This window comes from Staurois parvus, unplaced genomic scaffold (assembly GCF_062004578.1).
Source record: "Staurois parvus isolate SC_StPar_1 unplaced genomic scaffold, SC_StPar_1.0 ptg000186l, whole genome shotgun sequence".
Lineage (NCBI taxonomy): Eukaryota > Metazoa > Chordata > Amphibia > Anura > Ranidae > Staurois > Staurois parvus.
In genome coordinates this window covers 6,570-22,420 of record NW_028317982.1, presented here as the reverse complement: position 1 = coordinate 22,420, position 15,851 = coordinate 6,570, and the positions used below count along the sequence as shown (strand labels likewise).

The 15,851-nt window shown below is 43.4% G+C and overlaps 1 protein-coding gene across 1 annotated transcript in view; it reads left to right on the top strand.

Annotated features, from left to right (window-relative positions):
• Positions 1 to 14,983, top strand: part of LOC149462066 (wolframin-like) — a gene marked incomplete at its 3' end in the record, with an annotated part of 34,551 nt that extends 19,568 nt beyond the window's left edge. The window contains exons 3-4 of the mRNA XM_089677489.1: positions 2,785 to 2,867; positions 14,839 to 14,983. Of these exons, the coding sequence (XP_089533615.1) occupies positions 2,785 to 2,867; positions 14,839 to 14,983 (228 nt within the window). The remainder of the gene's footprint in view (positions 1 to 2,784; positions 2,868 to 14,838) is intronic.
• Between the last annotated feature and the right edge of the window lie 868 nt (positions 14,984 to 15,851).

The following is a 15,851-nucleotide window of genomic DNA, read 5'->3' as shown; positions in this document are numbered from 1 at the left end:
CATTCACATCAGTCCCTGCCCTAATCCTCAAAGAATTTACAATCTAAGGTCCCTAACTCACATTCATACACATACTAGGGTCAATTTAGACAGGAGCCAATTAACCTACCAGCATGTCTTTGCTGTGGGAGGAAACCAGAGTACCTGGAGGAAGCCCATGCAGGGAGAACATGCTATCTCCCCCCTAGGTGGTACCATGGTTTGGGTTTGAACCAATGCCACTACAGCTGCTAGGCAGAAGTGCCAACCTCTTAGCCACTGTGCTGAGCCCAGTAAAATAATTGCTGATTACTTACTCTAAGGGGGATAGATATATACAGTTGCAAGAAAAAGTATGTGAACCCCTTGGAGTTACGTGGAGTTTTGCATGAATTGGGCATAAAATGTGCTCTGACCGTCATCTAAGTCACAATAGAAGAACACAGTCTGCTGAACATAATACTACACAAACATTAGATGTTGCCATGGTTTAATTGCACATAACATGTAAACATTCACAGTGCAGGGAGGAAAAAGTATGTGAACCTTTGGACTTAATAACTGGTTGACCCTCCTTTGGCAGCAATAACCTCAACCAAACGTTTCCTGTAGTTGCAGATCAGACCTGCACAACGATCTGGAGTAATTTTGGACCACTCCTCTTCACAAAACTGTTTCAGTGTAGCAATATTCTTGGGATGTCTGGTGTGAATCGCTCTCTTAAGGTCATGCCACAGCATTTCAATCGGGTTGAGGTCAGGACTCTGACTGGGCCACTCTAGAAGGTGTATTCTGCGCTGTTGCAGCCATTGTTTTGTTGAATTACTTGTATGCTTTGGGTCATTGTCCTGTTGCATCACCCATCCTCTGCGGAGCTTCAGTTGCCGGACAGATGGTCGTACGTTTTCCTGCAAAATGTCTTGATAACCTCTGGAATTCATTTTCCCAACAATGACAACAATTCGTCCAGGCCCTGAGGCAGCTCCAAACCATGATGCTCCCTCCGCCATGTTTTACAGTGGGGATGAGGTTTTGATGTTGGTGTGCTGTGCCTTTTTTTTTCTCCACACATAGTGTTGTGTGTTCTTCCCAAACAACTCGATCTTGGTTTCATCTGTCCACAGTATATTTTGCCAGTAGTGCTGTGGAACATCCAGGTGCTCTTTTGCAAACTTCAAGCGTGCTGCAATATTCTTTTTGGACAGCAATGGCTTCCTCCGTGGTGTCCTCCCATGTACTCCATTCTTGTTTAATGTTTTCCTTATTGTAGATGTGTCAACAAAAATGTTAGCATGTGCCAGAGATTTCTGTAGGTCTTTAGCTGACACTCTGGGATTCTTCTTTACCTCATGCAGCATTCTGCGCTGTGCTCTTGCAGTCATTTTTACAGGACAACCACGCCTAGGGAGAGTAGCAACAGTGCTAAACTGTCTCCATTTGTAGACAGTCTGTCTTACCGTGGACACATGAACATCAAGGCTTTTGGAGATACTTTTGTAACCCTTTCCAGCTTCATGCAAGTCAACAATTCTTGATCGTAGGTCTTCTGAGAGCTCTTTTCTGCGAGGCATGGTTCACATCAGACAGTGCTTCTTGAAACCAGTAAACCTAAAACAGGTGTGTGGTTTTTAAGGGCAGGACAGCTGTCAGCAACACATCCAATATCATCACACTGATTGGAGTCAAGGTTGGCTCACTCCTGGCTCCAATTAGCTCTGGGAAAAGTCATTAAGCTAGGGCCTCACATACTTTTTCCTCCCTGCACTGTGAATGTTTACATGTTATGTGCAATTAAACCATGGCAACATCTAATATTTGTGTAGTATTATGTTCAGCAGACTGTGTTCTTCTATTGTTGTGACTTAGATGACGTTCAGAGCACATTTTATGCCCAATTCATGAAAAACTCCAGGAAATCCCAAGGGGTTCACATACTTTTTCTTGCAACTGTATATATATAAAAATCTATTTTTTTTTTTTTGTATGAGGATCTCTTAAACGTTATCTCAGGCACCGCGAATAACCGCCATATTGTTTTCAGTATGCCTATCCTCTATGACCGTTACTGTCATCTAGTGACCATAATACAAATATTTTTTTTTTTTTAAGAAATGTTATGCATTATGGCCCCTGCTAGGAGATGATCATGGAAGATAAAAATATTACGAGCATTACAGTAATATATATATATATATATATATATATATATATATATATTTACAAAAATACTATACCTGCTCTGTGTAATGGTTTTGAACAGAGCAGCCCGATCCTCCTCCTCTTTTCAGGTCCCCTGTCGGTGCTCCTGCCCCCTCCCTCCTGCCATCTGCCCCCAGATCAAGCAGCTTGCTATGGGGGCACCAAAGCAGGCTTGCTCCTGAGTCGGTGCTTTGTCCAGTCACACACAGATGTGGCTTGGCCCTGCCTCCCCCCGCTTTCTCCACATTGGCTCACTGGCTGTGACTGACAGGTCACAGTCAGTGAGCCAAGGTGACGAATGCATGAAGGTAAAAAATCTTGAGCCTTTCAACCACTTTTAAGACCTTCCTTTTTTAAATAATTTTGCTGATGGTGTTTCATACAAGATGTTGCGCAACAGCAAATTTGATCTGGTGTGGGGTGTGGTGTGTTTTTTTTTTTTTTTAACAGATGGCTATAACCTGCAGGAAGTCTGCATTGAGGTACATCATGTTTCAGGATGTGTGGTCTCGCTAACAACCAGTGTAGTGACAGCTTTTGACCAGTGTGCTGTTTGTGGAAGGTTTGCTCTGAACTGATCTCTGAAATGTGCCCTTCTTGTTGCAGAAACCATGAATGAGGATCTGGATTCCAACCTGCAGGAGCTGCTGGAAAAAGCCAGAGCCGGGGATCCCAAGGCCCAGAGCGAGGTAATCAGTTGCTGTATTAGTTAGGACATTTGTTTCTGTTTCTCTGGAATTCTCTGTACATGAAGCAGCCAGCCAGGATGATTCACCAAATAAACCATTGCTCAGTTTCACACACCTCCACACAACCTACAAGTACCAGTGTGTGCTGATGGCTCTGGACTGTAACTCTATACTGACCAGAGGAGAATTGTCCCGTCTACTTTAGTGTGTGTCCTTGTATATCTAAACCCATGTACAAAAATTTCATATATTAGAGCTTGGCAGTTCTTGGATGTGGTGGCTGCATTCATTTTGTTTTATCAGACTTTTCTGTTACCTGTCATGCTGCCAATAACACACTTCCTGTCCTAGGATGACAGCTCACTTACTGTACTTTATCTATGGAGGAGCAATGTTGTCACTTAAAGTAGAATTAAACCTCTGCAAAAAAAAAAAATGAGATTGGAATCCAGGAGCCATAATGTGCTAGAATGTGCAGTGAATTAACACATTTTTGCAGACTTAACTGGCTAGTGATCCTCTCCAGTTCTGCATTACCAGCACTCCAACCAGTCATCTTTTCCTGGTCTTCCTTTCAGGTTTTAGCTCTTCCTCCTCTTGGTTGGCGGGGCTGCATACAGGGCTGGGACAAGGGGTGGGCAGGAGGGGCACCTGCCTTAGGCACTGTAATATTGGGGGGGGTTTAGAGGATTCGTGCTAGGAGGGGGGGGTGATGTTTTGTTTGAGTGTTTTTTCGTGGAGTGGAATTTCAGTGAGGGGATATAAACTGAGAGGGAGAAGATTTCTGCCGAGAGGGGGGATCTCAGCAAGGGGATGGATTTGTACTGGGAGCAGGGGAAATTTATGCTGGGGGCGGGGGGGGGGGGGGGCTGACACATAATGCTCCTGCAATGACATGCATGCTCACGAACATCAAATTGTCACAGAGCTGAGGCATAAATATATGCTGCGTGTGTGCAGCTCAGTGTGTACAAGTGCTGACAGAGCAGGTAGAAGAGAATATGCCTGTCAGCAGGTTTTTTTTTTTTTTTGTGTGTGTTGTGTGTTTTTTTTTTTTTTTTTTTTTTTTTTTTTTTTTTTTTTTTTTTTTTATTCTGCGTTTTTAGTAAGAGATCACTATCCCCCAATCCATAACAGAATTTTTCCCTGTGAACTGACCCTTATGATATTTGCAGTGAGCAGGGTGTAGATGAAGTTGTAAGCCAGGCATGTCCAAAGTCCGGCCCGCGGGCCATTTACGGCCCAGGGGTCAGTTTAATACGGCCCTCCAACATCCCTCCCTGCTCTGTGTAATGTGGCCCTCCCACGACCCTTCCTTCTATGGCAGACAGTATTCTGCTTGAGAGCAGAGGGCAGTGCGCATGCCTGACTGCGGCGCGTTCTCCCTGGTCTGTGTAAATGCGGCTGTCGCACGGCCCTCCCTTCTGTGGCAGACCGTCTTCTGCTTGAGAGCAGTGCGCATGCGTGACTGCGCCGCGCTGGGAGCAACAGAGGGCGGTGACGTCAGGGCCGGGCTTCCAGCGTGAAGTGTGCTTCTCTTCCCCTCCCGGCTGCCGAGTAGAGACTTCAGCTCCAGCTACCTTTTTTTTCACCCTTCACATTAGTGCAGGTAAGTTTTTTTTTTTTTTTTTTTTTTTTTTTTTTTTTTTTTTTTTTTTTTTTTTTTTTTTTTTCCAATACATTGTGAAAACTCAGCTGTCAGTTGATCTTAATGTTATGAAATGAAAAGTATGTAGTTTGCAATTAACTTGGCATAAAATAATTTATTTGCATTTAATTGTAATGGTTCAAAGAATGTTCGGAAAAATGTTCGGCCCTCCACCATGTTCACTTCATCCAATCTGGCCCTCTTTGAAAAAAGTTTGGACACCCCTGTTGTAAGCTCACAACATTCCTGGCAGGATCAATCATCATTTGCGCTCACAAAATTACTCAACATATCTCCAGTGCTCTTCCTTGCAGTAAATCCCTTCCAGCACTAGATGGTGCTGCTTTTTCATGCTGAATGATGCCTGGAATGCTAGCTTCACAAATCCCAGGCACCAGGTTGCACCTGGGTTTACACTGCCCCCCCCCCCCCCCCCCATAGACTTGAATGGCAAATCGTGTCCCCGTAGATTTCAGTGTGCAAATGCCTGTCAATAGCAATACACATTATCTCCATTTTGCTAACCTCGGAAACCACTAAGCAACTTATTCACTCCCTTGTCATATCTCGCCTCGACTATTGTAACTCCCTCCTCATTGGCCTACCTCATCGCAGGCTATCCCCACTCCAGTCTATCATGAATGCTGCTGCCAGACTCATCCACCTTACTAACCGTTCTGTATCTGCCACCCCTCTCTGCCAATCCCTCCACTGGCTCCCAGTTGCCCAACGGATAAAATTCAAAACACTATATAAAGCCATCCACAACACTGCCCCAATTGACAGAACAGATCTTGTCTCTAAATATCACCCAAACTGTACACTCCGCTCCTCGCAAGACCTCCTACTTTCTAGCTCCCTTATCTCCTCCTCCCATGCTCGTCTCCAAGACTTCTCCAGGGCATCACCCATCCTCTGGAACTCCCTACCCCAATCTTTCAGACTATCGCCTACTCTACTTACTTTTCGGCGATCACTGAAAATCTGTCTCTTCAGGGAAGCCTATCCCGCCCTCTGCTAATACTGGAATTTTTTACTCTTCCAACCACTCCATCCCCCACAGTTATTACCTATTGTACCATTCACCCCTCCTCCTAGATTGTAAGCTCCAAGGAGCAGGGCCCTCATATCCCTCTTGTATTGAACTGTATTGTTACTGTATTGTCTCCCACTATAATGTAAAGCGCTAAGCAAACCGTTGGTGCTATATAAATCCTGTATAATAATAATATTATCACTTGCAAGTCTGTAATGCACTGCTACAGACTTGCACAAGATCCTTTTCATAATGGCGTTCAAAACGCAATGCCTGTAGATCTGTGTGAATCCCCTGTACAGGAACACAAAATATCTAGCCTGTTATGCGATTCTGGATTAGTTTTGAAACTAACGGATTTCCATATGTGTGAACCAGGGTGGCTCCATTAACACCTGGGTGTTTTGGGATCGCAGCAGAATCACTGATCAGAGTACAGGTTCAGATGTTAATATTTTCAATGGCGCCTAAAACTTGGTGCGGTTTTGCAGTGATTGTCTCATGGCAAATCACATTGTGCGAAGTCTGACAACCCATGCTACACTACAAAAAAAAACTGGCTCCTAACTTTAGCTAGCTTCTAGATTCAAAGCACATTTGTCAAGCCCTGCCTGGAATCATTTAGCTCCTTTCCTGTGAGCCCAGAGTGTTAAGCACCTGCCTTCTGTGAGTGTATCATCAAGCTGCCATATGTTCTCGGGGGAAATGCTGCATTCCTCAGGACCTGCCCTCCAATGAAGACACAAGAGGACCTGTGATGTCACTAGACTGCGTAAAGGACCATAGAAAGAGAGGTATGCATGCATATTATTTTTGAGAGAGAGAGCTTCCTCTTGCTTTTTGTTATCTGAAATGTAAACTGAACTGTTCATGTGCAGCTCCGTATACATTCAAAGCTCCTGATCTGTGCCACAGTGATGTGACTCCTGTGCAAGTCATCGCGGCCCAGCTATTCAAGTGGCTGAAGAGACTTAATCCAGATGGAAGACAAGTCAAAGACCAGTTGATTGGTGACATCGCAGCATTGGAGATCTTCTGCCATATCGTAGCACAGTATGGCATACCCCACCATGCATAGGACATGGCATCAAGGCTAAGGGACTCAACTATGCAAGAAAACCTAGGAACTAGGATGCAGAAAAATGGCAGCAGGTCCTCCTGAACTGATTCGTAAAAATTTGAAATATTTGGCTATAGCACGAGGCAGTTTATTTGCCAAAGGCCTGGAGAGCGGTACAATGAGGGTCTGTAGGCAACAGTGAAGCAGGGTGGAGGTTCCTTGCAAGTTTGGGGCTGCATTTCTATAAATCGAGTTGGAGAATTGGTCAGGATCAATGGTGTCCTCAATGCTGAGAAATACAGGCAGAAACATATCCATCATGCCATACCATCAGGGAGATGTGTGATTGGTCCCAAATTTATTCCGCACCATGACAACAACCCCAAACATACAGCCAATGTTGTTAAAGTGTAACTCCACCCAAAAGGGAAAGTTCTGTTTTTAAGACGCGCCCCCACCTCCTCTTTCACATTTGGCTATCTTTTTCGGAGGGGGGGGGGGGTGGATACCTGATTTTGACAGGTACCCGCTCCCATGTGCATATCCGAGCGGAAGTTAGTTGGTTCTCCAAGAATTTTGGAACAACCTTCCTGCTAAATTCTTTTAAACTGTGTGTAATTCTACCTAGAAGAATTGATGTTGGTTTGAAGGGAAAGGGTGGTCACACCAAATATTGATTTAATTTGGATTTCTCTTCTGTTTACTTTCCATTTTAATTGCAAAATCAAGCACCTAGGCATGCAGACTGCTTCTACAAACATTTTGTGAAAGAATGGGTCACTCTCAGGAGCTCAGTGAATTCAAGCGTGGTACCGTGATAGGTTGTCACCTGAGCAATAAGTCCATCCGTGAAATTTCCTTGCTACTAAATTTTCCACGGTCAACTGTTAGTGGTATTATAACAAAGTGGAAGCAACTGGGAACAACAGCAACTCAGCCACAAAGTGGTAGGCCATGTAAAATTCAGAGCAGGGTCAGCACATGCTGAAGCGCACAGTGCGCAGAAGTTGCCAACTGTCTGCAGAGTCAATAGCTAAAGGCCTCCAAGCTTCATGTGGCCTTCAGATTAGCACAACAGTGTATAGAGCGCTTCATGGAATGGGTTTCCATGGCTGAGCAGCTGCATCCAAGCCTTACATCAAGTGCAATGCAAAGTGTCGGATGCAGAGGTGTAAAGCATGCCACCACTGGACTCTAGAGCAGTGAATGTGTTCTCTGGAGTGAGGAATCCTGCACCTGTCTGGCAATCCGATGGACATGTCTGGGTTTGGTGGTTGCTGAGAGAATGGTACTTGCCTGCCTCTCTCTCCCTCTCAACCTCTGTAGGGTCCAGGTATCTCCTCATGCTGCCAGTAGTGACACTGACCCTGGCCAAATGCAAAACTAGTGAAAAGCAGTCAGGAAAGTTGAGTAGGGATAAACATGTCAGTGGCCTCCACCTATAAAACCATTCCTGTTTTAGTTTAACACCAAAGCTGCTGAAACTGATTAACAACCCCCTCTGCTACTTAACTGACCAGATCAATATCCCAGGAGTTTAACTGACTTGGTGCTATACTCTGATGTGTGTGTGTGTGTGTGTGTGTGTGTGTGTGCGCACCCCCCAAAGGGGGAAATTCTCCTTTTTTATGGCTCTTTTTGGTGTTTTAGGGATTGGCATCTTGGGGGGTGGGGAGGAGCGGATACCCCACTTGACAGGTACCCACTCCTACTGCGATCGGAAGTGTAAGTTGTCTTCCCGCCTTCCTCCCCTTACTCTTCTGAGACATGTGCCAGAAGACTACAAGACCTTTCACAAAATGCAGCCCTACTCGTGCATGCGCAGTGGTGGGCACGCGGCTGTGAAGCTGCAAGCTGTCACAGCCGGGTGCCCATACTGAAGGTGCCAGGGAGAGAGGACGGCCAGTGAAACGGCAGGATTGAGGGACTGGTGAGCTTTCTCTTTTTCTTTCTTTCTTTCCCTTTCTTGCTTTTCTCTCTGTTTTTTTATTTATTTTTATTTTTTTCTCTCGCGCGCGTTCGCTCTTTTGCACGCTCTCTCTTTCGCGCTCACATAGCATTCAGTTGCAATGAAATATTATTGTAAAATGTATTTTCATGCTTTCTTGTGAACACTGTACCCATTGATGCAAACATTTTGATGTTTTTCTCGTCAGCTGAACGCATGCACTTTGATAAGTAACAGAAGCATATTCGGTCACAAGGCTGTTGGAATGATCAGCTGTAAACACGGTTCTGGCAATGACACGCCAAGATAGACTCAGCGCATTCCGCCTTATATGTGTGACATATCCTACGTTGGCACCAAACACTCTCATTGGCATCACTTGTACTGAAAGAAATCAGATCCAAATACAGCGCTCTGTTTAGAATCCTAACCCTGGATGTGACCTGCATTATTGGGGGAAAGGGTACACTGGATGTCGTAAAGGCACAGCACTTGCTCAGGAAGACTGCTATAAAATTGGAAGATTTCTTATTCTTTTGTGACCTCAGTGTAGCTCCACTGTGTGCGGCCCGGTGTGACTGGTACAGATACGGTTTCATAAACGGGGAGCTGATGAACAAAGGAAGAATTCTAGTAATCATTGGGCAATTCCTGGCAGTGTTGGTGTGTGCTCTGTGTAGCTTACATATTCTGAGTCATCTTATACACACTGCTGAGGGAATTAACTGTAAAACAAACACCATGTATAGAAAGAGAGCCTTAAATTGATATTCTAATCCTTTTCAGAAGCAGATTTATTCACTTACTGAGTATGCAGATGCTTTATTTCTTAACCCTTGCCTGTGTTTCAGTTTAAACTGGTGCCATGATCCCTTACCCAAGTTTCCTGTTTCAGGGTGGCTCCTATGGCGGGACTACAGTTGTCTTCCTACACTGTGCATCAATAAACACACAGCCTCATATCCTAGGATAGTAATGCACTCCCTTCCCTAAGCTAACAGGCTGACTGGAGACTGCACTGTCTTCGAACTCTTTCCTGTGAAGACCAGAAGTTCAGGGAAGCGGCACCGAGGGAGCAGCAGTAGGGGTAAAGCGGGGTATACAGATATAAAATTTTCAATCAATGTGTACAGACCTCTGTTCAACAGAAGCCGATCGTCAGATCTGCTTCTAATGAACAGTCCTGCTGAAAAAACTTCATTTGATCAGCTTTTGCAATCAATGGCTGCAGCAATGATTAGTATATTGTGATGGAGGGGGGAGAGTCCCCGCTGTCAGGATACTATAGCTCTGTGTGGGAGATCCTTGCATGTGTGAATGCTGGAATCTGCAAGCTCTTTTTTGCTCAACTCGCTGGTTTAACAAAAAGTTTACTATTTATTTTATTGTGCTCAGTGTGTTAAACTAAAAAGCTCCGACGGTTTGTTACTGCTTTACCTTCATTTACGCTCGCACAACACATACGTGTTTTGGTTTTAATGCCCACATAGCAGACATGCATGTCTCTGGGTGGACAGTGTCTATGTGCTGAGTGCACTCCCTGCGCTGTCTTGGCACAATGACAAAGCTGTCAGACGGTTTTCGGTCCCATCTAAAGATTGGTAGCCAGCAGGACTGGCTTGTGATCATGTGACTTCTGTGACCAGGATCACTTGATTGCCAATACGTCCTGCCCCCAGGCATTCTGAACTGTTTAAAGGGATTCCGGGGTTGGTGGTAAGGGGTTAAATAAACAATTTTGCCCCCCCATTACCTCTCGAGAGACTATTCACGCAAGGTCTTTATACGTATACCACCTTCTGTACAATAAGCGCAGTTCACAAAAGCAGAATTCATGTGGAATTTTCATTACAATGTCTTATTTGCTTTTATTTATGATTTTAAATTTTTTTTTTTTCTCAATTCACTGAAGACATCAGCTTAATTACCCTCATGCAAATTATTTCATTTATTTTTTACAAGTCTATGGTACGGCTTATTGCTCATTAAGATACAGCTGGCTTCATGTTGGTGATTACACTGAGGAATTTAGTCTAAGGCTGGCCATACATTATACACTTTTCCTACAATTTCTGCCCAATTTCCTTTAGATTTACCTTCAACTATGTAGTGTAAGGGCCTGCCTAATTGGATACAATTGAAAGTATTGTTTAGGTTTGATCTCAGATTATGTTTTTTGTGGTAAATCTAAAGCAAAATTCTCAAGATTGTATAATGTATGGCCAGCCTAAGTAAAGGGAGTAGAAGATGATAAATTAAGTCTTCTATTTATGAGAATTCAGATTTTGACAGATCAGTGCTTATGTTATGTGTTTTTTGAAGTCTGACCACATTGGATGAGAATATTATCCAAGTTAAAATAAAAAGAATTTCATCCATTAAAAAAAAATAGTTTTTATGGGTGAGTGGGTTTTTTTTGTGGGGGGGGGGGGGGGGGTTCTAATCAAAATATGTTGGTTGTCCAATTTTTAGTCATGGATTCCAAATCCTTCAATTCATTTGAAAGTGCACGTTACCTCCAACATCTCACATTCCTGATATCTGTCTGTTGTACCATGTACCCATGTTAGGAGTATTCTGTTCTTCTTGGTATTGCTTCCTTTTGTGTGTAAAGCCTGGTGTACCTGCCAGTCCCTCAGCTTTTCTATTTCAAACTGACCGTGCTAGGCCTAGAAGCACATCTATCCCAGTGTGATCAGATTTCTTCTTTGCCTTCTACTTGACAGCACCAAGTGGCATTGGACATGCGTTTTTTGGTTTTTGTTTTTTTGTTTTTTAGCGCTCTGAATGCCAATCAAAGCACCTGTTGCTAACTAACATGGTAAGCTTCTAGTCCTGTTTACATGTAGAATTTTGCTTTGCTTAATTTCAAAAATTATACCCCATGTCCCTTGGTGCTTCAAAGTGTTTCCAAAGCCTGTGACAGCTCGCTAACAGCACCTGCAACTTTTGGCGGGCTTTTATTCAGGGTTAGCTTTGCTTTGTTTTGGAGATATTGCAGGTATGAGAGATCCCAGAATGCACTGAACAAACAAGCAAACTCATCAGCAGTCACTTCCAGTTCATGTGTATATATTCTGGGAGTGTCTGGTGCAGGCGTCCCATCTGGTGTGTAGCAGCAAGAAGCTGAGCGGGATCTGAACTGGAGCAGATCAACTTGGCAGATGGCACACATGGTTTGCAACATGGGAATGCTATAGCAGAAAGTGAGCAGGGACTGGAGAGAGAGGACTGAACGGCAGAGGATTAGCAGACCAAAGGAGGAGAGACCAGCAATGTCACATGTGGTGCGCAGCGTAAGAGCAATTTTAGTGGGAGGTGAGTGAAACTAGAGAGAGAGGATCAGCAGAGCCGGGGGTGTCTGCTGAGCTGCGGATCAGCAGAGCCGGGGGTGTCTGCTGAGCTGCGGATCAGCAGAGCCGGGGGTGTCTGCTGAGCTGCGGATCAGCAGAGCCGGGGGTGTCTGCTGAGCTGCGGATCAGTTCAAGGGTACTAATAAGCTGGGGGTACGACTGAGCTGGGGTTCTACCTGGCCCATTGAAAACACACAGGGTATTTGCCCTGCTTCAAGAAAGCATCACCGAAGCATCAAAGACACGTTGAAGCTGTAGGCTCTTAAATGGTGTGTTAACATCGAAGCAAGTGTAAATGAGCTTGAAGTCTGTCGGCCATCACACGCAACATTAGGAATTCTGTGGCTCAACTTTAAAGGAGTACCAACTCACTTTACACATGTACAGGGATTCAACAGGTGGCATGGAGATTTTACAGCACTGTAACATTTCTGTGAGCTATAGAGAGCACTCTGACTTTTTAGGAACTTGTAATCCCCTCCTAGGGTTACCTGCAAACCGCCTAATACTTGCCCTGATGCTGCTCCAGGGCAGATTTATGGCAAACGTTTGTTTTAGAATTTACTTTAATATCCCATATTTGAATAGAATACACTTATTAGGTTAACCAACGTTTATTAATTTGCAACTGTCTATTGGAAGCCATAATCTATTCCCCAGGCTATGTATATAATTTAATGTTACTTAAGACTATGCAGACCAGGTAATTGTAGAGTAAACCAGTCATTTCTATGTACACATTTATACAAATATTTCAAGTGTGTGTGTGTGTGTGTTTAAATTTATTTATTTTTTTCCAAAATGGCACATACATGCATTTAAACAGATAACCAATCAGAAATAATTTCTGACAGCCTAAATCAACTTCTGGCTTAAATAGTTTAAGTACATTTCAGGTACATCAGAATAAAAGGTGTTCGAAGTCTTAGGGCTTTATTACACTGGTGTCACCCTCTGAAGAGCGATCTGCAGTAGGGACCTATTTTCACAGGGCGTTTGACAGGTAGTGAGGAGGCATTATGTCACCTCCTCATTGGCTCTTTTATTCCACCACAGGGGAAGGGGGGATGTGTCATGCCCCTTTCAGTTGCATGGATTGAGGTTGATGAGTGGTATTGTTTGCTGAACATGATGATGGGGGGGGGGGGGGGGGATAATTTTTTGCCACGTCGTAATGCTTTGCATGTGTGCATCCCTATTTTTCCTATTTTTGCAGGTGAAGGGAGAGCGGTAATGCCAGTCAATCGTGTATTTTTAACGCCCCCCCCCCCCCCTGTTTGCCAACCGTAAATGTAAATGAAGCCTTATGATTTGTCTTTTTCAGAAAACAGCCACAGCCTGAGTAGAAACGCCTGCTCCCCTGTCAGCATGCTGAGCAGGACTGTGTGGTGGCAGTGGTCTGTCTGCAAAGGTACAACATGCCCCCTGCTGAGGCAGACCCATAGGTCTGCAACGCTCATGGCTCTTGCTGATTGAAGAGCTCTGACTTTGCAGAGGACATGTCAGACTTTTGCAGAGAGCAAGGCTCCTTCTCTACAGCATGCTGGCAGGGAACAGACTTTTCTACTTTTGTGGCTGCTTTCTAAAGAAAACAAGCTAAGACTTTACAAACCTTTTTTGTTTTGATGCAGTTGAAATCCAGACAGTTAAAAAGTTCAATTGAAAACCGCCTAATACACGATTATTCAATTTAACTTTTTAATTGATTTGATTTCAGTGATGTGAAATTCAGCTTGATGCAGGACATTGTACTTTGCAGAGGATTTAGTACGTCGATATGGAGTAAACCTGAATGTAACTTTGCCTGTGTGTCCTCTTCGCAGTCTGCACGATGTCTCTGAACTCTTTCCACATGGGTTTTGTTTAAATCATGTCAGTAGTTTCTTTGACTTGTAAGAAACCAGCAAGTTCTTTTTATCACCCTACATGTGACCTTCTGTTCCTGTCCTGGAAAAATGTCAGTCATGTGAGACATGCACAGCATTCTTGGCATTGCATCTTTAATGGGCATATAAAATACATTCTCATGAGGGTAACTGTACTGTGTGTTCAGATTCACATTTTTAGGGTTTTTTTTTTTAGGGAGGAGATATTTACAGTCAGAGTGGTTAAGATGTGGAATGCTTTACCAAATGAGGTAGTAATGGCAAAAACAATCCTGTGAAGGCCCTGATGATCTTCCAGCACCTATTAATAACTAGTGTGATGAGTACAACTTGGAAAACAAGGAAATTCTGTTTTCATGGAGTTGATCCTTCTGATCTGGGAGGGTGGGGGCATGCAGGAAAGTAGTGTGCGTGGTGTTTTTTTTTTTTTTTTTTTTTTTTTTTTTTCTTCTGCTGTAAGGCAAATTTTGCAACATTTAGACAGTTGCCCTTCTGTGAACAAACCGTATCTTTTTATGTACTATGTGGTCTTAAAAGTCTTAAGGTAGGCCATACAATGTGCAATTTTGTTTCCTTCAACAGTGGGTTGAGACAGAAAATTGTTTGATTTCCCCCATTAACACAGTCAGTGTTGATGGGGGAATCCCTCATGCTGAGTCATTCTGACGGCGAGAGGTTTCCCCGCAGCCAGAATACAATGATCGCTTTTTGCTGGCTATAGCAGCTGACAGTGATCAAATGCTAAAAAAAACCTGACCAGTTTGTTGTACTGAAGTCATTTGATAGAATGCTGAACCGGCTGCATTTTTTGATCTGTATATGGCAGGCTTAAAGGATAAGTTCACCCGTATTTTTTTTTGTTTTTTTTTATGGTGGAACATGTAACCTGTTCCCATAACCGCAGATGCAGCCCACCTCCCTCTGACAGGCAGACCATGTAACATGTTCCCAAAGGTGAACTTCTCCTTTTAAGTTAAAGGTATGATGTAAATCTGGTAGAATCCTGTATTTATCCACTGAAGTTATTTTTTCTGTTTCAGGTAGGAAAATACTACTTAAAACTTGCTGAGGAGCAGGATGAAGAAGTGAACAGCTGCGCTGCGGTAGACTGGCTTGTCCAATCTGCCAAGCAAGGTCGAAGGGACGCGGTGAAGCTTCTGCGGAGATGCTTGGCAGACAGAAGAGGTGAGTTTACACTGCAGTTTTCTTTGCGCTAATAATGGCTACGGTGTATTCCTCTTATAGCAGGCCTCTTCTCACTTTTCATTTGATGACTTGGAACTCCTCATTACAGCCTGACTGTATCCTTGTAAACAATTTTGTATTTTAAAGGAGAACTCTGTCTTCTAAAAATCCTCCAACACTTTGTCTCATGTACACAGGGGTTTTTTTTTTTTTTTTTTTTTTTTAAATTTTTGATTTTCAAAATATTAGGAAATTTAAAATCCACAATATAAATTCTCTACATTCATATAACAACAATATCTAATTTAAACATTAATTTCCCATATTTTCCTTATTTCTCCCAATCCCCCCACTAGCAAATCCAAAGTCACCTCCCACCCCACCCTACAGCTACCGCTCTTTGGCAAGAGAAAAAGAGGCTCTAAATCGTGCTCTCACCATAAGGGGGCAGGAAAAAGAGAGGCCTTTTTCTCGTCCATTCACCCTTGATCTAAACTCTTCCCATTTTTTCCATTTCGCCTGATATATCCCCATACCATCTTCCTGGGTATAAAACCGTTTCTCTAATCTTACAATATAGTCCATTCTAACTATCCAGTCTTGTTTTTTTTTTGGAGCTTCTACTTGACGCCAAAATTTTGGAATCAATCCCTTGGCTGCATTTAGAAAATACCATGTTCCTGATTCTTTATATTTATTTACTGTTATTTCTGTATTATGTAAAAGGCAGGTTCCAGGGTCCAGACTAATATCAATTTCCGTAATCTTTCTAATTTGGTGTAGCACTTCTCTCCAGAATATTTGTATCTTTGGACATTCCCACCATATGTGATAAAACATGCCTATCTCTCCACACCCCCGCCAACAA